The 23,221-nt window shown below is 41.6% G+C and overlaps 1 protein-coding gene across 1 annotated transcript in view; it reads left to right on the plus strand.

The window, feature by feature from the left end:
- Positions 1-5,922: 5,922 nt before the first annotated feature.
- LOC121188385 (neuronal acetylcholine receptor subunit alpha-7-like) overlaps positions 5,923-23,221 on the plus strand; it is a 37,418-nt gene continuing 20,119 nt past the window's right edge. The window contains exon 1 of the mRNA XM_041048119.1: positions 5,923-5,965. Within this exon, the coding sequence (XP_040904053.1) occupies positions 5,947-5,965 (19 nt within the window). The 5' untranslated portion in view covers positions 5,923-5,946. The remainder of the gene's footprint in view (positions 5,966-23,221) is intronic.

Here is a 23,221-nt window from a genome sequence, read left to right on the forward strand (position 1 = left end):
CTTTTTTTTTTTTCTCTCCAGCAAACATTATTCTTGACTGGCTTTAGTTTTATTCATAACATCTGTAAGGTACATCATTACAAACTTAATTCAATAAAAACTGGCTTAAAGAAACCAATTTAGTGTATATGTGAACATATGCTTGTTTGTTTGTGTCTTCCTATTATTAATTTCTCTCAAATTATTTTAAATTATGCCATTTAAACAAAATTTAATATTTTTTTCCTGAAAGTTGTGTATAAGTTGTTTTTTTATTTTTATTTTTTTGTGGGTGAAGGCCATGGAAATTTTATAATACATGTGCTTTTCAGGTGCATCATTTTGTGCAGCTCAACATTTCTTCCACTGGGTGGGGACCTAACCACAGTTATCACTGACAGTTCAGAATTTCTGCGCCAGGCTCTTACCTAATGTGTGAAATAAATTGTGAAAAAGGCAAAATTTATTTGAAGCTGTGTCAGGATTTTTGAAAATGCAGAAGAAAGAAAGGAGACCTGTTCAAAAATAGACTATTACAGAAAAAACACAGCACAGAATGGTACGCTGCAGACAAAAAAATCAGTAAAGATCTAGTAAAAAAAATTAATATATTAATTAAAACCATCTTACTTATATAATGCATTTAATGGAAGGGGAAAATATGCACAATTTAGCATTACCTAAGGGAAAGGAAAACGATTTAAAGCCTGGTTTTTGAGTCAAGAAAGGCTTGCTAAGACCTCAAATATTTCAAAGCAGGTCCCAAGAGTATTAATTTGGGCTTCTACTTTCTAAGGTGCTGCATTAAATCAGGAGACTTTCTGTGAATTTCTTCATGTGATGTAATATTAACGCACTCGTTCAAACACGAATGAAGCCACAGGAAAACGACCACCTAAAAGCTGAACTGAGAATAAGAGTTGATGCACAGAGACAATGACAGAATAAAAGACATTATTAATTTACACTTTTTCTATTTATGAACATAGGCATGTGTAAGTATGTGTACATAAATGTATGACTGTTTTTGTGTGCATATAACTGTATGACCCTTTCTTTGAAGATGTACCTTTTCTTGGATCACACATTACCCACCCATTCAGTACTTAAATCTATGTGTCTCATTTTTACTGAAGCCCTGAAAGGGAAGAAGATTTTTTTTTTTTTTTTTTTTGTGCCAGAGTTGTTGTTTTTTTGTCATGTATGAAAGCAGGTGACAAAATGTTTTTAGGTGTTTTAATTTGATGTCATGTCGTTCTTTTGGCTACAAATGTATTTTAACTGGTGATGTTTTTCTGCCAGAGATGAATGGGTCAAACACAGGACTTTTTACCCAGGAGACTGGGGTTCAAGTCCCAGATTTCACCTGTTTTCATAGATGAAAAAAAAAAATTTCTTGCCTTTGTACTTTTTGCTGTGTTTTTTGTTTGTGTTTTCCAGACTGTGATTCTTCCTCACCCTTGACTGCACAGCTGACCTTATCCGCAGTGAACTCCTAAGTGTGTGTGAGAGGTCTGACCTTTCTTTGACATCCCATGATAAACTGAGTCGCCACCTGTACAGCATAACAGAGACAAATGGCTGGCTGGCAGCAGGACAGCAGAGGAGAAGCTGCTTCAGGAGGACCAGGAAGCGTTTCAGCATGTGGGTGAATATTCTCACACACCTAAACACAGCATGTATTGGATTGTAGAAAAAGCCTCATATTAATTGTTGCTTTGATCATTTTCCCAAACATAATTGGCTATAAATCTGTCACATGCCCACATTTCTGAAAAGATCCCAAATGACAAAAATGGAGGCAAAAATGCAAACACAGACACATAACATGCTCTCTCCCTCTCTCTCTCTCTCTCACACACACACGGAAATGCATATTCACATGCGCATGCACTCATAAATACACACACCTTGGTTAGCTCTGGGACTCCGGGTGCTCTGTTGCAACAAAAGCTATTTTGCGTCTTCCACACATCAAAGGTATAGCAACTCAGACAAAACCTAAAACTCATCTGACCTCATTCTATCACACACACACACACATGTGCACCCTGCTGGGACAGGCAAATAATTCAAATACTTAATTTACAGCAAAAGTAGGTGAGAGGGGTGTTTATCAAAATAGGGGATTGAAACTTTAATTCACATTTTTGAAGGAGTGTCAGTTGAGATACAGAAACGTCCGTCATTATCATAGCTGACTTTATCAGTTTTAGCTTTTGTTTGTACTGTGGTGTTCACATACATCCATACATGAGTGGAATCATGTAGCTCTGTCTCTGTTGTCAGTAATTATTTGTTCGCTAGGTTTGTTTTAAATTGTAAAAGACAGGAGAGACAAAGGAAAGGAGCAATGGTAACTCCACAACATTTGAGTCCATTAGCAGAACACCTCTCATTTATAAAAGATAGTGAATTAACAGCTCCCTCTGGTCTCCCTCCGCACTCTTTTCTGCACTCAGTCTTTCCTCTCTGCTATTGTTCACCTCCTATTGGTGGATCAGCACATTTAAAAATGCCAGAGCATGATGGAGATTCCCTCTCTGTCCTATTTCAGAGAGGAGTGAACAGTTTTTAGACTCCAGTTCCAGTTAATGTTTCAGACTTTGAAACATTAACTAAATCTACAAGCATCATTTCTCTTCTGTGATCTTTAATGTTTAAATAAATAGCATTTGACCAGCCGGGAAACCTTTGTGGTGTTGCTGAAAAGTGTCTCTGCTCTGTTATCTTACCTGATTATTGTCAAATATGTTTTTAAAAAGAACTGAGAGCTCAGTTTTAATAAATCTCTATTTCTGTGTTTGGCTTAAAGGGCCCACAGTCCCAGCAGTTAACACACTCGGTAGCAAGTTTCTGCCTTTTGAGGAGAGAGATGGGGGTTTTTGTTGTGTGTTTGCACATTTTTTTTCTGTAGTGTGTGACAGCATGTGTTAGTACGTGTTTGCAACCCCTCCCGCCATGGGGAAAAATAACGAAGCACAAAAGGAGGCAACACATGGGCAGAAAAAAATATGTTTATAATGCAGATTCACAGACTCGATGTGTAAACACACACACACACACACACACACAAAATGTTGGTATACAGTGTGTATATTCAGATGTATATCCTTTAGGAGTTTTAATGTAATGCAAACAAACATATAAATGTAACCTATCTTCAGACTTTACATCTTATGCTGTCGCACTTTACATTTTTTTCAGTTTTGTAATTGATTGGACATCATTGTCTTCTTATAAATGTCATTTTGTCACAACCTAAAAAAAATACAAAACAAATCTGTCACTTTTAACCATGAGCTGTGAGATCCCATTGATCAAAGACATAATACGTCTGATATCACTGTTAATGAACAAGAAGATGGCTTTTGCATGCACTGATGTTTGATTTAAGCATCAGTTTAACTTTTCTGAGCAATATTTTTCTTTAGTGGGAATATCATGAAGTTACAAATAGGGAAAAAGAGAAGAATTTTTGTTTTCCTCATTTTTCTTGTTTGATAACTTACATACTTGTTAATGTCCTTGCATTTCTGCCAGTGGTCTCATCAGAATGGACAGCTCTTCATTAAACCTCCATAAAGTTACACTCAAACTTTTACCTTTTAGTTCATAGTCAGCCCAGTACAGTAATTTTCAGAATTGGCTCCCTAGCAAAATCAGGATTAGTTTAATGTCACTGCCTTTTCACTGACTAGTAGGCCTACTTTGCCCAGTGGGAACAAGTGCAAGGATGAAGGTTGTGATCAGAGGTTTCACTAAGCCCACTGTGGCTGAGCCCACCTACAGCATAGACAGATATGGGATTCTGTACCAAATCACATCTAACAGCATAAAGCTTCTCTGATGGAGTTCCATGAAACGTAGACATGTGGGGTATGAAAAATAGCAAGAGCTGGTCTAATACCACTGGCACAGGATTGCTTCTTAGATGATATGCCCCTGTTCCATTGAGAGGAGAGAGAGAGAGAGAAAGGGAGCCAGGCGGTGAGAACATTTGGAGAAATGTAAAGTGTTCCCCCTCATCGCCTGTCGGATCCTATTTTCAAATGAAATTATTTATGGACTGGAATAAATAGGTCATTTGATTATAAGCCAGGCTGGCACAAAAAGGAGACAAATACGACAAAAATGCAGTTGATGAACCTCTTTGTGTCTCTTTGTGAAGTGGGAAATTGCAGTGTGACACATATGACATTCAAAAATGATGGTCTACAGCTGTGGGAGAAGGAGAGCCGGATGGTGATCTGCACCTACTTGATAAACCAGGCCTGGTCCTGTCCAGCACTGAGGAAAACATTGACATGAGTGATGAGTGTCTTTCTTCTTGTCTTTCTTGGAGTCTTGTTTGTAGCTACGACTCCATTGCATCATCTTCCAACATTTATTGAAATCAATATTCATCAAGAAATAATCACAAGGTGATTTAAAAAGTTTGTTAACTAAACACTGAGTCGAGGGAGAAAACACCTGCTGCACTGCCCTGATGGGCTTGAAACTTCCCAGAATGTCACTATCTGGCCACACAGTAATTTCTATGTTTACGTTTTTCATCAATTGTGAAAGGAATACTTTGACATTTTGGGAAATAAACTTATTCACTTTCCTTCAGTGACCTAGATGAGAGGATCAGCACCACTGTTTTACAGCAAGAAGCTGATCAGCTCAGACTAATCTCACTAATTAACACAATAGATCTTGTGTCTTTTCTCTGTACAATCACTGAAGTGTAAAAATGGCCATGTGCAATTTCATTTGGGGTTATGTGCCAGGCTATTTCTTACCCTGGTGCAGTGACCATAAAACCACAACTTGCTGTTAACTTCAATTTTTGTATGGAATAAACAGGATATAATGTTTTGATTAGTGAGCCACTGGAGGGGCAGTTTTTTTGTTTTTTTTTTTAACTTTTGGACAGAGCGGGGCTAGCTGTTTCTCCCAGATTACAGGTAGACATGAGGGTGGGATCAGTCTTCACATCTAATTTTTTTTCCAAGAAAACGCTTTACCATAAAAGACAAAAGCACAGCACTGACAAGAAATTGACTATCAAAAAAAAAAAAAAAAAAAAATATCCAGAGCGATAAGCTGTAACCCGAAACGACTAGTACTACTGTTTCTATGCTCCACAGTATCCAAACGTGAGCGGCACAGCACTCACTTGTAAGCCACGCACGCACGTGCACGTACTCCTTGTCTACGTCACCAGCTCCCAGAGTACCCCTGTGCTTAATTGCAGGTGAGCAGAGTTTGGAGGCAGGTGAGCGTGCGACACATCGATTTTAAAGTTAGTAGCGCTTAACGAGACACTATCGTAACTTGTGACAACATGAATATTAAAAACATTAAAAATGTCAAAAAAGGAGGACAAACACATTAAACAAAAAATGTCAGCAATTTCAGGATTTAAATCTCACGTCAAATCCAAGCTAGGCTACCAAGCATGCACCTAGGAGTAGTAAACAATCTGGGAAATTCAATACAGTCTGCGGTGCATGTACGGTTTTTAACGAACCCACGACCCTGCAGCAGCACTCTAAGACTTTGACCAAGGTAACTGTCTATGTCGCACTTTAACAGAAATTTTACTGTAGTCAGTGTCATGGTTTGGGTTATTTGTGTAGTAGCCATATTTATGGCCAACTTCAACTCGGACGCGTGCCCGCGCGCAGCAGCCTGGCTGCTGTGTTTGTGAGGGAATTTATTTCTGAAGCAGCGTGAACGCGCCAATCTGAACTCCACACTCATTCTGGTCTGTCAGTCTTTTTTATCTCACACTGTCTGTCTCCCTCCTCTCTGTTTCCTTCTCCAGCCTCATGTTCACACCACCGCCGAGCCGGAGCAGATTACCTGTGTAACCGACACTGAGAGCCCGCTGCCGGGGGCCGGCGGAGTCCACTGAGCGGTGCCAGGATGCGGTGCCACAAGTTTTGGGGACCATGTTCGCTTGGGTTTTATATTTGGATGGCCATGCTTTTCAGAGGTAGGTTTGGGGAAAAGTCGCTCTTTAGCCCCGTTAAGTTTTTTCTCCTTTTTTGTTATTAGACACTTCAGTAAGTGCATGGGTGGGTGTGGATTAATGGACGCTATGATAACATGATGATTTTGACTGAAATCACTAATAAACGTGTAGAGATTTGAGAGTGGATGATCTGCATTGAGTTTTTATCAGCCTTTATCTGTTCCTAAAGCGACTTACAAGTTTAGGTGTGGCCTATATAGGAAACATTTTTCTTCAATTAGACGTCTTCTTTTGTATTAGGAGCTACTGGCAATACTTGAGCCTAAATTTGTTTGGAGGCAGTTTGTGCTGCTTTAAACAAAACCAAGTTTCCTTTCATAGTGGGGTGACAGAAATTGAACTTTTTAATATTTAATTTTAAGTTATGAAGTCCACAAGAGAGCACCTGAAGGACTTGATCTCTGTAGTAATTAGTTTTACAAATGCACAAATGTTCTGTTGAATAACTCTGAATCTTTGAATGACAAACGTGAATTAGGAAAAAAAAGAAAACTTCTTTCTGTTCTCTCAATGTGCTTCTCAACACTTTTGTCCCCTTAAAATGGTGATTTAATGCACTTAGTTATTTTTAAACACTGTCCGCATTTATCTGTGTGTGTGCTTGGTATGTGTGGCGTGTGCAGCATTAAGGTTTGCTCATTCGTGTGCAATGAGATGTGCATGCTTGACTCTAATTCTCTCCTAAGCCCCATCCCATCATCATCAGCATCATCATCTGTAACATCTGGGTTGTTTACTTACCAGTTTCTGACACTGGCTGCGCTTCAAACCCTCTATGTGTGCGTGTGTACATGCATTATATGGACGTGTTCACCATCAGACCTGTCACCTTCCACTGCCCTCACCTCTCCATACCGATCCAGTCAGTGGTCATCTCGTGGGGGTGGGAGGATGGGCTTTAATGACTGAAACTAAGGCTGAAGGGAGAGATAAAGAGGATGGATTACATACTAACCCATGACAGGAGACACTCACACTCTTTCATGTGTTGCTGTCTCACTATCTCATGGGGGGCGGTGTTGGTGTTCAGTATCTCTCTTGTCTGCTGTCAAAGTTGTGAAAGCACAACAAAAGACACAAATTAAGCTAAACAAGTAATGTAATTTAGCACTGGCTCTTAAAGTCATAGTTCTTTTCCTCTTAAACGATTCAGAAAATCTGCCAACAAGGTGAGAAAGTTGTGATAGTGGTACATTTGTGAATATGAAACAGTGGAAATGGAAATAATATACATAGATCTGTCTATAGATGTCTTTCTAATTTTGTGTCATGGTGTGCTATGTTTTACGGCATTTGTTGGAAGGAGAATAGAGGCTCCTGAGGCTTTGGGCATGGGGATTAAAGAAACAGCTAGCTGCTTGTAGGCCTAGTATGTACACATTCACTGTACAATTTCTAAGCAGCTTTAGTCTGTCAAGGGAAATACAAGACAACAGCGAAAACAGGAGATACAGGATGATTTAGTTTCCTTGAAACTGAAGCATGATTTTGTAACAGTTCTCCATCCATCTGGACATAGTGGAGTAACAGCTGATGGAGTTACTGAATCTATCATGTGCATTTGCAGGTAAAATGTGGTTGAATGACTTTATTCCACAGCCACAGGCATTTGTTTTTTGTTATGTTTTAGAAGGTTCATTAGCTCCATGTTTAAGTGTACCAACCAATAATACCCTTCAGGTGAAATTATTTTCTTGATCCTCACTCAGAGAATCAGAGACTAGTAAGGGTTCATTCTGTAATAGTATCTGCTTGAATTCAATGCAGCGCCTCATCTCCCTCGATGTCTTCGTCTGTCTCTCTTGTTTAGTCTCTTTCTCCCTTGCAGACTCTTCCACAGTCTGCCTGCCGCTTATTTTTTCCATGGTCAGCAATACTTTACACTTTCCCAGACTCTGCACTCTTTAATCATGAAGTTTATGTAGATTGGACTTTTTATGCCCTTGTTCAGCATTTTCGTCATGTTGTGTTGATGGTGGTGTAAGTGCTGCTGTTCATTCACTCAAAACTCAAAAATGGTCAACAGGTTGTGCTGCTATCAAATTATCTCTTAAGTTTAAAACTGTGGGTCTATATGTGGACTCCCTGAACTAGCATAACAGTAAAGGCGTGGCAGCCATGCTCCCAGCGGAGGTCTTAGCTCCTGGATTAGGATTAACCGTCCAGTGGTTTAAAGGCTCTGAGCCTTCAACCATAGATTATAAATCTCTGCTATACGAATCTGTCCATTCGAAACTCCATTAACACACAGCGTCATATGCTCTGATCCCTGCTTGCCACTGCCGTCACATGATGCTGGAAGTGATGTGTTAATGGAGGGGTCCTTTCCTCCTCATTTACTTTAAACATCACACACGCAGAATGGTACTGAGTGTGTACATGTACATGGAAAACCATTTGTTTATAGAGAAAAAGCCAGAAACGTCGAGTGAGAATAGAGCAGAGAGGTCCAGTCAGCTACAGAAAATTTAGAAGGTTGAAGATTGTAATCGATCTTTTTCAGCACTGGCTGTCCTTCATCTGTCTCTGTTTTACCCTCCCTTCTGTCTCCTTGACGCCCCTGTCTTTCCCATCATTACAGATTTTATGTATTACTTCTTGTCAATGACATGCTGCCCTTCTCATACCTTTTTTCCCCCCTAACATCTGCAGGTTTCAGAGGCACCACTTACAACTTTCTTACAACTTTTGTATTTCTAGCTCGAATTGTACTGAAGACAAAGTAACACAGCATGAGTGCAGCAAAAGAAAGCTGTGAGTCCATGAAGGCACAGCAAGATTAAACATTTATACTGGACATAATTAATATATAGTATATTAAGCCAGTCACCTATTAACATAATGATGAATGTGTGTGGGTGAAACTGACCAACAAAGTGCAAAAATTGAAGTAATTGAACCAATAATTTAATAATCATACATCCAGTCAGTCACAGCACTTACATAATTACTTCACAACTCTGCTTAGCTAAAATCTCACAAGATGTAAAACTTGTCAGCACTTTATTGTCACATCGAAGCTAAATTATAAATAGAAACCCGCACAAAATTATGAAACATATCTAATGTACTTCTTTTAATGGCTTGTGAGAATTTTACAGGCTTTTTAAGGACCCCTGATGCCCTGGTTTTCCCCTAACTTCATTTCATTTTCACCACCATCTAACTCTAATTCTCTTTCTTTCTCCTCCCTGCCTCACTTAAATGTCTTATTTCTTTTGCCTCCTGTTATCGACTCTCATCATCTATCTCTCCCTCTCCCCTTCTCCCTGTCCGTGTTTTGAAATGGGTTAGGTAATAAGCTAGCCACCTGGGTTAAGATGTAGGTTTAAAGCTGCTGAACATCTGGATACTTCACTGCTGACCTCCCCTGACTCATTCCTCTACCAAATGATTGATGGTGAAATAACGAAGGTGCTAGACCACTGCCAAAGTAGACGTGACCTTAATTTAAATCAGCACACACTTGGTTAGTTTTAGAAGCAGATACGTGTGAAGGCTGCTGTGTGCATGCACATGCAAACAGTGGAGCCGATATGAGTTTCCTGTCGTTTGAAAATGAATATGAGACAATGAACTTTTTACACATACATTGATGCACACCTTGTTGCAGTCAGGATGCCATTATTTCTTCACCTTAGGGTGCTTTTCTCACAGACAGTTCAATCACAGTTGTCATGGTTGGCCATAATCTAAAGCAGAGATAGATGGTTTCTGTTAAGGTGGGAACCCATTCACAGATTCACAGAGAAGGGAAATGTTTGGCAGGGACTCATTGGCACACCAATGTGAGGTCTTCGCTCTTCGATGACCTCACATTGACAGAGCGACTGCTGCACGCATGCCATCTGTAACAAACGTGCTTGAGATCTGAAAGACTCATTGCTGATTTTGACTGAAATTTCTGCAATGCTGGTATGTGATCTGCGTTTCTAAGTTTTATTTGCTGCTAATACTAGTTTGATTAAAAAAAAAATCCCAATGAAATGAGTTTTGTTTTCTAATGTGTCCACTTTCTGCCATGCACCATGTCTTTTCAAACAAAAATACAGGCATAAGTTTTTATTTGAATCTTGACTGCGAACTGCGTGACATAATTCAGTGTCCTGTGTTCTTAACAGTTGTTCTAGTGTGTGTATTGTTCCAGCTTCAAGGTGTAAATTACATTTGGCAAATGTACAATAGCCTCAGACAAACCAAATCTGTTGTGGGAGTTTGGCCTAAGTCATATCGCTCCTTCCATATCACTATTCGATTGTGCATGTTCAGTGATATTTATTTTTCTCCTTCTGTTTCCCCTGTACACACTCACACACAAACACAAGATATTTGCATCAGAAAGACTGTGGATATGTAGCATTTGTCGTGGTGCCGACTGTCCTGGCCCTCAGGGAGTGGCGCCCTCAGTGCTTTCTTTGTGCGGCCTTGTTCCCCATCCAGGTTCATAGCTCTGGTCCCTCTGTCCCAGAGCATTCTGGGATCAGAGCCATGTTATGTTCCAGACTGGATAATAGACTTGGCTTTTTGCATCAATTGTTGAGATTTAGCAAGCATGTTTACTACAGTGTGAAATAAGATTACTCTAAGTAATGAGGGGTTGGTTTCATTATAGTTTGATTTTCATGAGTGTAACGAAGGACTTCGTTACCGTTGACTGTCGGGTTACGGTGTTGTAAATATTATTGTAAATATTGTGCACGGTGGGTTTTGGATATTGTTTATAAATAACTAGACAATCTATAGTAATGGCGAAAGGCACTTTTATTATATATTTGGCATATAACATTCGAACATGAACGTTTCACGAGATAACAGCAAAAGTGGTTGCGTAATATAGTTATCATATGTGCGGAGTCGGCCTCGGTCGGATGCCGGGGTGGCCGCTCGGCTCCGTCTGTAATGAGAGGAGGTCGGTTAGACTCCGTGGATAGCGGACGGTCCAGAATTGGCGGACACTGGCAAAAGTGATGAAACGTATTGTGGTATTTGTGATAAGAATAGTGGAAGTGCCAAACAGAATTCTTCATGCTATCGTTAATACTCACCTTCTGCCTGTTTTGCGTTCACCTGGGGTGCGTCAGGGAAAAGAGTCCCCTGGGTAACGGACGGGGTTAATAACGTTCCGGGTGCAGCCAAGTGGCAGGGCAAGACAGGGGGGGGGGTACGAAAAACTGTCTTATATATATCATTATTGTAAATATGTTTATGGTGTTTGGTTGAGGGATTATTTTACAGCACGCAGGTTATTTTAAATATTTTTTGTTAAATCTAATAATCATATTTTTCATATTATCATATTTATAAATCTATATCTATGAACACCTGTGAATGGTTTTGTCTAATTATGCCTACCAGGCCACAGTATAAAAGGGCGCCCATTTTAAATCTCTGTGGTTACTGGCTAGGCCTCACCCTGTGTGTTGCTATACCTGTGTTACAAAAGAGAAAATAAAAGAAAATACGTATCTGCATTATTCCACCTTTGCCTTGGCATTTTTATTCCTCTGGCAGTCTCTGGTGTCAGAACGGCCATTCTAACAAGTGGTGTCAAGAAGCTGGGGCCCACACTCCAAAGTTATGATGCCTAGAGGAAAGAAAAATGACCAAGAAGACCCTGTTGAGGGTGCCTGTGCCGCAGCTACTACAGACACTGTCGCAGGAGCCAAAGGAGAAGAGCAGTTGGAGGAGTTATCACGCTTGGTAAAATCTTTCATGCGGTCTCAGACGCTGAAAGAGCAACAAATGGAGAAAGAATCCCTCCGTCAAGAGCAGCGGTGGAGAAACATGCAACAGCAGTTTCAGCAGATGCAGCAGCAAGTGCACATGCTGAGAGAAGATTATAGACAAGAGCATGATGCATGGGAGGAAAATCAGCCCCGAGAACTGAATGCTGGGGATGATGATGATGATGATGCAGATGACCTCGGTGAGATGACCAGCCAGATGAGCCTAGGGTTCAGACCAGGAAAGGCACTGCTTGCCCCCCGAGAACCCAAATTGCTGCCTTTAACTGCAGATGACGACATTGAGCACTTCCTGACCACATTTGAGAGAATGGCCCATGTATGTCGCTGGCCCAAACAAGGCTGGGCTGTGCGTCTGGTTCCTCTGCTCACTGGTAAGGCACGGAGTGCATATGTTTTGATGGACATAAAAGACTCTGAGGACTATGATAAAGTTAAAGCTGCAATTTTGGTGAAATATGAGATTACACCCGACACCTACAGAAGACGATTCCGCTCCCTGAGAATTGAGCCTGGAGAAACCCCACGAGAGCTGTATGTGCGGCTGAAGGACCTCTTCTCAAAGTGGGTCAGACCAGAAACATCATCGGTTGAAGAAATATCAGAGGTGGTCATCCTGGAGCAGTTCCTGAGGATGGTTCATCCAGAGCTGGAGGTCTGGATCAGAGAACATGACCCCAAGACAGCGGAGGAGGCTGCTCGCCTGGCAGACGTCTTCACATTGGCCAGGAAAGGAAGCCGGAATGCCACCTTCGGCTGGGGACAGCACCAAGCCCGTCTGAGTGAGTCCACTGGTTGGGAACAGGGGTCTGGTCAGCCACAAAGTAGAAGCTTTGTTACCAGCAGGCAGTTCTCTCCCCAAGCCCCTAATCGTGCTAAAAAACCTCCACCTAGACAAGCTAAGCAAGAAATCAGGTGCTACCACTGTAATGGTTTAGGCCATACAAAGCAGTTTTGTCCAGCCAGCACTCACACCAAGCCATCTCTCCTATGTTCAGTGCCAAGACCAACAAAAGTACACACAGTAAGGGAAGCAGGCCGAACAGCACCAGTCCTGATTAATGGACAGAGAGAAGTTGCTTTACTGGATACAGCATGCTATCAGACAGTAGTGTCGGCCAGTTTGGTTCCACAGGAAAAGTGGAATGATAGCAAGACACCAATAGGCTGTGTTCATGGGGATGAGCATCAGTATCCCACAGCAGATGTGTATTTGACAGTGGGTGGCCAAACTTTCCTGATGACTGTGGCTTTAGCCCCCAAGTTGCCATTTCCAGTCATTTTGGGTAATGACGTGCCCATATTATATGATCTGGTGGACAAGGCAGGTTGTGAGCCTCAGTTGAGCAGTGACGAGGGTCAAGGGTCAGGAGCAGGCTTCTGGGAGCCACCTGATGAAGTTGAGGGGAAACCAGTTAAACCCTGCAATGTCACCACGAGAGCACAGAGTGCAGAGGAAGCGCTCAGGGAGTTGCCTTTCTATGAGGTAGACGTGGAGGCAGGCCCAGTGAAGCTGCCCAAGTCAAGAGCTCAGAGGAGGAGAGAAAGGCTCAGAGGGTGCCCCAGGAAAGGGACAGACATCCCACCCACTCCACTTGGCGAGCTTGATTTTGATTTTCCCCCTGATGTAGGCACACTACAGAAACAGGACCCTACATTAAAAGGGTGGTTTGGGAAGGTGACAGAGGTTGATGGGGTTAAGCAGGGTAACATCAGCTGCTTAGAGGATGCTACTTATGTGATACGTGAGGGCATTCTATATCAACGCAAGGGACAGACTGAAGCTTTAGTACTGCCACAACAGTTCAGAGACAAAGTCATGGAGTTAGGCCATTCCATTCCATGGGCAGGTCATATGGCTTTTCAGAAAACTCTGAACAGGATTGCAAGTCGGTTTGTTTGGCCAGGGATGTACACCCAAGTTTCTCAGTTATGCAGCGCTTGTGAAAAATGCCAGCTTACCTCAGCAAAAGGAGTAGCACGGGCACAGCTTCAGCCTCTGCCAATCATAGACACACCGTTTGAGAGGATAGGAATGGACATAGTTGGGCCATTAGAGAGAAGTTCTGCAGGCCACCGTTACATCTTAGTCATATGTGACTATGCAACACGCTATCCTGAAGCTTTTCCCCTCAGGTCATGTAAGGCTAGACATGTTGCCAACTGCCTCATTCAGCTCTTTTCCAGGGTAGGCATACCTAAGGAGATTTTGACAGACTGCGGGACAAATTTCTTGTCCAAGTTGTTGCAGCAGGTCTATCAGGTGCTAGGTGTAAAGGGCATTAAGACCACCCCTTACCACCCCCAGACAGACGGGCTGGTGGAGCGGTACAACCAGACACTGAAGAACATGCTGCGCAAGTTCATCTCCCAGACAGGGGCTGATTGGGACCAGTGGCTGCCATACTTACTGTTTGCCTATCGGGAGGTTCCACAAGCATCAACAGGCTTTTCACCCTTTGAACTGTTGTACGGCCGCCAGGTGAGAGGGCCGTTGGACCTTCTAAAAGACTACTGGGAAAATCCAAAGCCAGAGGGGGAGAATGTAGTGGCATATGTGGTCAAAATGAGGGAAAGACTGCAGAAGATGTCAGAGCTGGTTCACGAGAACATGAAGTCAGCTCAGGCCAGTCAGAAAACCTGGTATGATCAGAAGGCCAGAGAGAGGGTCTTTAGTCCAGGTCAGAAAGTGCTGTTGCTGCTGCCAACCAGTGACAGTAAGCTGCTGACTAAATGGCAGGGCCCTTATGAGGTGACTAGACGTGTGGGTAGAGTCACATATGAACTGCACATGCCGGACAAGCTTAAAAAACACCAGACCTTCCATGTGAACCTTCTGAAGGAGTTTCAGGAGCGTCCGCAGCGGGTGTGCCAGCAGCTGCTGGTGCGTGCTGTTCGGGATGAGGACACTGATGAGAAATTCTTTCCAACCAGCACCACGGCAGGTGAGCCCTTGTCTGTGGACATTTCACATTTGTCTCCCACCCAGCAGACAGACATCAAGCCCTTGCTGGACTCAGAGCTTTTCTGTGAGACACCTGGTTTCACTTCTCTGGTTCAGCACAAGATCCGTCTTAAGGGAAATGCTCCTGTCCGGCAGAAGAGCTACAGGATACCAGAGCGGCTGATACCGCTGCTGCAAAAGGTGATCAAGCTGATGTTGGAGCTGGGCATAATTGAGGTCTCCTGCAGTGAGTGGTGCAGTCCGATAGTGCTTGTCCCAAAGAAAGATGGCTCTCTCAGATTTTGCATCGATTTCAGATACCTGAATGCAGTGTCAAACTTTGACCCGTATCCCATGCCTCGGATTGATGATCTGTTGGAGAGAGTGGGCAGAGCTCAGTACATCACGACACTGGACCTGAGCAAGGGCTACTGGCAAGTGGCCTTGGCACCAGAAGCGAAGGAGCTGACTGCTTTCAAGACTCCATTTGGCATGTATCAGTTCAGGGTCATGCCATTTGGTCTCCAGGGGGCGCCAGCCACATTCCAACGACTCATGGATCATGTGTTGAGGGATGTGGGTGACTTCTCTGCTGCATATCTTGATGATGTGGTTGTGTTCAGTCAATCCTGGGAGGAGCACAGGTTCCACCTGCAACAGGTCATACAGCGCATCAGAGCGGCTGGCCTTACAATCAACCCTCACAAGTGTGCAGTGGCTCAGAGAGAAGTGGAGTACCTGGGTCACATCATTGGCTTTGGGCAGATCAGGCCACAGTTGGGGAAAGTGGAGGCCATTCACTCTTTTCCAGTTCCCACCACAAAGAGGAAGCTGAAGAGTTTCCTGGGTCTGGTCGGTTGGTACCGGAAGTTTGTGCCCCATTTTGCAGACAGAGCTCTGGTGCTAAATGAACTGACCAAAGCTGCAGCCCCCAACAAGGTCAGATGGACTGAGGAATGTGACCTTGCTTTCAGGGACCTCAAAGATGCCATCGGTACACGTTCGGTTCTCCACAGTCCAGACTTCGACAAGCCATTTATCCTGCAGACAGATGCTTCAGGTGTGGGCCTGGGAGCAGTGTTGCTGCAGGAGGAGGAAGAGCAAAGGAGACCAGTTGTGTTCCTGAGCCGCAAGCTGCTGGACAGGGAAACAAGATACTCCACGGTGGAGAAGGAGTGTTTGGCAATGAAGTGGGCCATCGATACCCTCAGGTATTATCTGCTGGGACGACACTTTGTCTTGGAAACTGATCACAGAGCTCTGCAGTGGCTTCATTGGATGAAGGATGCCAACATGCGCATTGCTGGATGGTATCTTTCCCTGCAACCGTATGACTTTACTGTTTGCTACAGGTCAGGGAAGTCGAATGTGGTGGCGGACTGTCTTTCCAGGATGTCTGAGGACTGAGATACTGTTCTCCTTCGAGAAAGGGGGGAGGAAATGTAACGAAGGACTTCGTTACCGTTGACTGTCGGGTTACGGTGTTGTAAATATTATTGTAAATATTGTGCACGGTGGGTTTTGGATATTGTTTATAAATAACTAGACAATCTATAGTAATGGCGAAAGGCACTTTTATTATATATTTGGCATATAACATTCGAACATGAACGTTTCACGAGATAACAGCAAAAGTGGTTGCGTAATATAGTTATCATATGTGCGGAGTCGGCCTCGGTCGGATGCCGGGGTGGCCGCTCGGCTCCGTCTGTAATGAGAGGAGGTCGGTTAGACTCCGTGGATAGCGGACGGTCCAGAATTGGCGGACACTGGCAAAAGTGATGAAACGTATTGTGGTATTTGTGATAAGAATAGTGGAAGTGCCAAACAGAATTCTTCATGCTATCGTTAATACTCACCTTCTGCCTGTTTTGCGTTCACCTGGGGTGCGTCAGGGAAAAGAGTCCCCTGGGTAACGGACGGGGTTAATAACGTTCCGGGTGCAGCCAAGTGGCAGGGCAAGACAGGGGGGGGGGTACGAAAAACTGTCTTATATATATCATTATTGTAAATATGTTTATGGTGTTTGGTTGAGGGATTATTTTACAGCACGCAGGTTATTTTAAATATTTTTTGTTAAATCTAATAATCATATTTTTCATATTATCATATTTATAAATCTATATCTATGAACACCTGTGAATGGTTTTGTCTAATTATGCCTACCAGGCCACAGTATAAAAGGGCGCCCATTTTAAATCTCTGTGGTTACTGGCTAGGCCTCACCCTGTGTGTTGCTATACCTGTGTTACAAAAGAGAAAATAAAAGAAAATACGTATCTGCATTATTCCACCTTTGCCTTGGCATTTTTATTCCTCTGGCAGTCTCTGGTGTCAGAACGGCCATTTTAACAATGAGAAATGCTTTCAGCATTTTATGCACTTTTTTTCAGAGACAAGCCTCAAAAGAAAGAATTTGTTGTTAGCATATACATAAATGTTGAGATAAACTGAAGTGAAAAGATCTGAATATCTTTTAAAAATCCTTTTACTCCAGTTCTTACCTTTCTGACTCTTTCATCACCATAGCTCTGTAGTGTTCTTGCTGTTTATTCATCAGGATTCATGTTACATTAGTGGGAACCTCGGGGGGCCCCTGCTACACCAGAGGCCCCATAACCCTGTCTACAGAGTCTGTCTAGCAGGCAAGATCATTGATGCAAACAGCAGTTAATGAAGCCCATTACACTTCAGCTGCAGAAAAACATGGACATAACAATTATCTGACTCTGAAAGGATGTTTTTAAACCTGAAGTGAGCAGCAACCACCAAAGCTGTCAATCAAGTAAACACACCTATCCTAAAGACCGAATATATTCATGAAACAGGGATTGTGTTTTTGTGGACACTGTTCTCTTCCTAAGTGGCAGTGGAGGAAACACAAAGAAGGAATTTCATACTAAGACGACTTTGAACAGCTAAATCCTCATTTCAGCTTTTGTTGAACTTAGAAATGCGTTTTGCATGGAATGAGGACTGTGGTCTTCATCCTCTATCTCTTACATCAGTGTAGTGCCAAGAAGGAATCTTTTCATGAGGAGAATGGACGGGAGTGATTAAAGCAAGCAATTAACGCTTTCAGTGCACACAGGCATGTGAGTGATGTTTTAAAACAGACTTCAAAATAAATCTGTCCTTTAAAGCACCCACACATTGGCCTTCACCTTCAGCCAGTAAAGTCTTATTTTATTGTATTTGATCTTATTTCTTTCTTATGTATGCTTTTGTGCAAAATGATTCGTTTTCAATTATCTGATCATTTCAGCACTAATTTCCAATTAATTATTTTACTCAGGCCTGTATCTCTATTAGATGTTTTGTGACATAATTTCTGGATTTCCCTAAAACACAGTAGTACTAAAATCCAGTCTTAAATGATAAGAGATTACCTAGTCTACATAAGTATGGCAGATTACCTTGGCAGAAAGAGGAGGAGGAAGAGGGACCCTGATCATTCCTGTGCATATTGTGTGTCCGTGTGTGTTTGTGTGTCCATGTGTGTGTGTTGAGCAGAGGCTCAGTCTGGATGGGTTTAGTTGGGCTCATCAGGGGCACTAAAACACCCTGATGTAAGAGGTGGTCATTTAGTGCTCTGCCTAAAATAGAATTCCTGTTTGTTTTTTTGTTTGGGTGTATGTCTATGAAGTGTATGTGTGTGTGAGAGGAATGTGTCCCTTAGGCCTTCTGTGTTTGGATAGCCTGTGTCTGATGATTGTGTTTGGGAGCCTCATCTGAACGCATTGACCCAGTAAAAATATTCAGATGGGACAGAATCGCCTGGCTGAATTTCTCGGTATATATTAATGTGTGTGAGAGAGATTGTGTGACAGGGAGAGAGAGGGAGAGAGATAATAATAATGTACTTCAGTGCATTTTTAGATGCCATCCCAAAGAAAAACCTGTATTTTGGCCACACATTTCACACCATGGAGCACATTCACCTTTACATTTGGCCTCACTTGCCCTCTAACTTTTTTATTAAAATCCCACCATTGTTCGGCAGATGATTCTAACTAGCTGGTGACGGTGGTTTATTTTCAAACAACCTAATCGGCTGTAGAATGCGCTCATTCATTGCAAATGTGAACAAAAACGCTGGAAGCAGTAAAACTAAACCAAGTAAATTCAGGACAGGCAGAGAGAATGAAAAGGAGGACTAGAGGTAAGAGAAAGGCATAGAGAGAGGGAGGTGGATCAAAAGAGGGGATATCACTAGATTTAGAAAGGCTTGTAAAGGGATGAAGGCATTGATAGAGGGAGAGAGGGACATTCAAAATAGAGAAGAGTGGAGAATGTACAGTAGAATATCCAGGGAAAGGGGGGTATTGCAAAAATGTGAGTGGCTTTTAGATGAGACATAAAAGAAGGTGTAAAGAATTGAGATGAGAAGTGGAAAGCTTGAGAGGGAGTGTGGAAGGGAGGAAGGGTAGAATGTGCTTCTGATTCTCCCTTATCTAGTCACATTTGCATTTGACATTTAAAACTGAATTCGGCCATACTTACTGCACTATGAATGTGTGAATACACACAACTCTCTCCTCTCCCCAGGTAACAGTCTCACTGTCTATCCATTCATTCACCCATTCATTCATCCATCCATTCATCTGTCCAAGCATTGCATTTTTTTTCACTGAAAATTAATATTTACTAAAAGCAGTGAGAAAATGTGTGTGGAAATTTTAGATCACACAGAACTGTACAGTAGGATTTTAGATGCTGAACATGTAAAAAATTGGTGCCTGTAAGTTTAGGATGATGCATGGTATCACAAAGTATGTACATTAAGGTTACTGCTTTTAAACTCAGTTTTTCAGGATGAACATTCAGCTGGCTTCTTCTTTTGGACAACATACAAAATATAAAGGATAGTTAAGCTGTCAAAAGAGTTTCAGTCCTCATCTGTTGTTGGCATTGTTCCCTCAGAGCATGTAAAGTTAATATGTGCAAACCAATATATACTGTACAAGAACAAACTGAAATTGACAGATTTGTAGAACTAATGTTGATAGACCTGAGTATTATAGTAATATAAAGTTTAGAAACATTTTAGTGTATAAGTACAGACCAAATAAATAAATTTAAAAAAAAAATAAACTAGCTATACTATACCACACTAAGCTTAAAACAATCTGGATAACCTCTGACATGGTTTCTTTCAACAATCAGGGTTCATGTTGGAACACAACCGTCAGAATAAAATAGCAGTCTTCTTCCCATCTGTCACATTTGTACAGAGCTCCCATGTGTTTGAAATTTGATTCTCCTCTTACCTTGGGCACACTATGGAAATGATACCTTTTAGCTGATGCTAAGCAAAATTATACATTATGTTTTATTCTAACAGACTGATGGCTGCAGCTGTCCCGTTCTGACTTAGTAGTAGCTGTTGTTGTTGGTTTCTCAAACAGCCCCTCTGTCTTGATGTTGTCAGTTCTTAAAGCGTTCCTTCTAATCCCTATACAAAGTAGCGGGGCCCGTTCCAACAACACCCACAGTATTATTTATGTCCTCAGTACTTTAACAACTCAAAAACTTGAAATCAGGGGCTGGAACCTCTCCCAGTATAAACTGACTTAAAAGCAGAGTGACACATTCTTGGACAAGTTGTCTTACCACCACAGGGCACAAAGCTGAATGCATAAAAATACACAGACCAAATTTACATCTCTTCGTGTCTCACATTTTTCATTTCCTCTCCGTTCTCCTTCACAATAAACTGCGAGGTAGCTCTCAAGTCCAATATTCTTCCAATAAATGTTGATGTTGAAGAAACACACACACACACACACGAAATTGGCTTGGTCTCTAAGGAGACTTTGAAAATATGTGAAATGTATTAATATTTTGCAGGGTGCTGCCAAGCTGAAATAAAAGGCCCCCCTGGGTGCTGATACCCTCGGGGTCCCTGAAGTGCCCAGAAGCAGTCTGGCTCTGCTTTTTTAACTAGAACTAATTCTGTATGCAGACTTCCTGGAGCTCAGGAGTAACCTCTGTGTGCTGTATCAGTGAGGTTAGATTAACATGCACACATTAGTGTATACAGGGTTTTAACACACATACACACACACACACACACACACACACAAATGGTGTCAACGACTTGTGTTACCTGTTTCTTTAGGACGCTTGAAGTGCAAATGAGCACAGAGGAGGCGAAGAAAAGCAACAGTGACTTTTAAGTGTGTGTGTGTTTGTGTGTTTTGATAGGTAGACATTGTCCAGGTCTCCTCCAGGTAATTTTTAAAAGAAGATGAAAAAAATTTCACCTTTTTGAACTTATTCTTTGAAAGACCTTAAATAAAATGTATTATTTCATTTTTGTTTCTTTCAAAATGTCTAGAAATAGTGGCCCTCACTTAGTCAACACAGATTCATAGTCCCCTGGTAATGTAGGGATATATGTGTGTTTGTGTGTGAATCAAACTATCTATCTGCAAACATATGATTAAGTGTGACTTAATGACCTCTAATATGATTATATTGGGCTTTCCAAGCATTCAGTTATCATAAAGTTTAGGGGAAGAATGTTGAAAAAGAGGAAAGGTGAACTTCTCAGTGACTTGTGGGGGAAAAAAAAAACAATGTCAACAAAAGGTCAATGGAGTATTAGTTCAGGCAGAGCGCTGAAGTTTTGCTTGCAGCAGCTGATTGGCATCAGCTGTTTCATTCATGCTTCACATCACTGCCTCATTCACTAAGTCTGTGGCTATCAGCTGACTAATGACGTCCAATCGTATTCATGCAGGCGATTATCTCGACCATTAAAACCTGACTTTTCTGACTGTTACTCTGCTGATATGCTTATACTTTTTGCTGCCACACCTCCCTCTACATTATGTGCTACATTTTTGGTGGTTTTAATTTAAGATTTAATATTCATGTATGTGTTTATCAGGGGGAGAATTCATGCTCCTCATTGCCGCTCCCTCAAAATTCAGGGCCTTTGCTGCCACATCAAACTGTCGTAACCATTTCCAATAAATGGTCAGTTCTTTGATGCAAGTTTCTCTGACTGAAATAAGACGGACAAATCCTGTCCAATTCTCTCAACACTGTCTTTTCAGTAATATCGACAATAAATTAGCTTTTAAGCCCCACAGAGTGACAGAGCACTGCGCTATTCTTCAGCAATTCTTTCATACAGTTATAGTTCTGTATGCGTCTATTCAGCTGAGAATAGACGTATACAGAACGGTTCGGTTCCTTGAGCTAAGACAGTTGTTTCCTGTGGTCCTTTGCTCCTAATGACGATACCTTTAAATGGTTTAACCTGAATATATTGCATTATATACAAATAATGGACATGTTCTCTCTGTTTCTATAATTTGGATAATGCCATTAATCAGTGACCTTCTCTTAGACCTGAACAGGGCACAATGGGGACCCCTGACATTTCCTGTAATGACCCTCACGCTGTTACAGAGATTGATGAATAAAGGAAAATTGATCTACTGTAGTTGCTTATCATTAGTATGTCTATGTTTAGCAAGTACACACACACACACACACACACAATTGACATACGGCGACACATTCATTTTCTTCTCTTCAGCTGAGAAGGTTGTGTGTTTGTGAGAGTATTTGACAATCACAAAAAGGTCAAACCAGTTATCTTAAAGTGACATCTACTGAAGAATATAGATAGTGCTCCAGTTTAGTGGAAGGTCACCAGGTCAAAGGTGAAATGCAGCATTACAAAGGTTCTTTTCTAAAATTATTCCTTGGCAGTAGTTTTTAAATGTTGCATATTGTAGACCTTTATTTATCCTATGTTCAACTTTATTGGGTAAAAGTTGTTATTTTGGACATCACATACCCCTTTTTCACCAAGTGAGCATTGATGAGAACTTTGACATGACACTGTTACTGACTAAATCTGTCTAAAAGAAAATATATATTTGTTTTTAAGAAGAAGATAACGAGAAAAAATTAGGCTTTTTCAATTGACTTTTTCATCTTTGCTCTGAGGAACACCTCTCCAGAGGACTTTCCATCATGCTTTTTAAATGAAAGGACAAGGGTGGAGAACAGGAATATAAACTGAGAAGTTGCTGAACTAAAGACTAATCTTCCAGCTCCCCCCGCTATTCTTGTTCTCTCCCTCTGCTGCAGTTTGATGAGACCTCGTGCTGTGTTTGGAAAATTATGTCTTCTCATATCAGCTTCATCAGTGAGATGATTAAAAAACAAAACAAAAACAAAACAAAAAAAGACACAGGCATGGATCTGTCTCTTCTTCCCTAGTGCATGCTGCACATGGTTTGTGTCTGAATTAAAGTTGGCACAGTAGTTTATTTTATTTCATTGCTTAATTCCTTCCAAACATGGTTTTATGCGACAAGCAACAATGGAGACTGAGTTTTCAGTTCTTCTTCACTGACTTTATTAGTTTAGTTATGTTTATTTGGACCTCAGTTCACATTTCACTATAATAAAACACAGGAGAGACCAGGAGGGGTTTGCAGGATAGTAGCTGTAGATGAAGCTGTATTTAACCCTCTGTGTCAAAGCATATGAAAAAGATACTGT

Source organism: Toxotes jaculatrix, chromosome 10 (genome assembly GCF_017976425.1).
Source record: "Toxotes jaculatrix isolate fToxJac2 chromosome 10, fToxJac2.pri, whole genome shotgun sequence".
Classification (NCBI taxonomy): Eukaryota; Metazoa; Chordata; class Actinopteri; family Toxotidae; genus Toxotes; species Toxotes jaculatrix.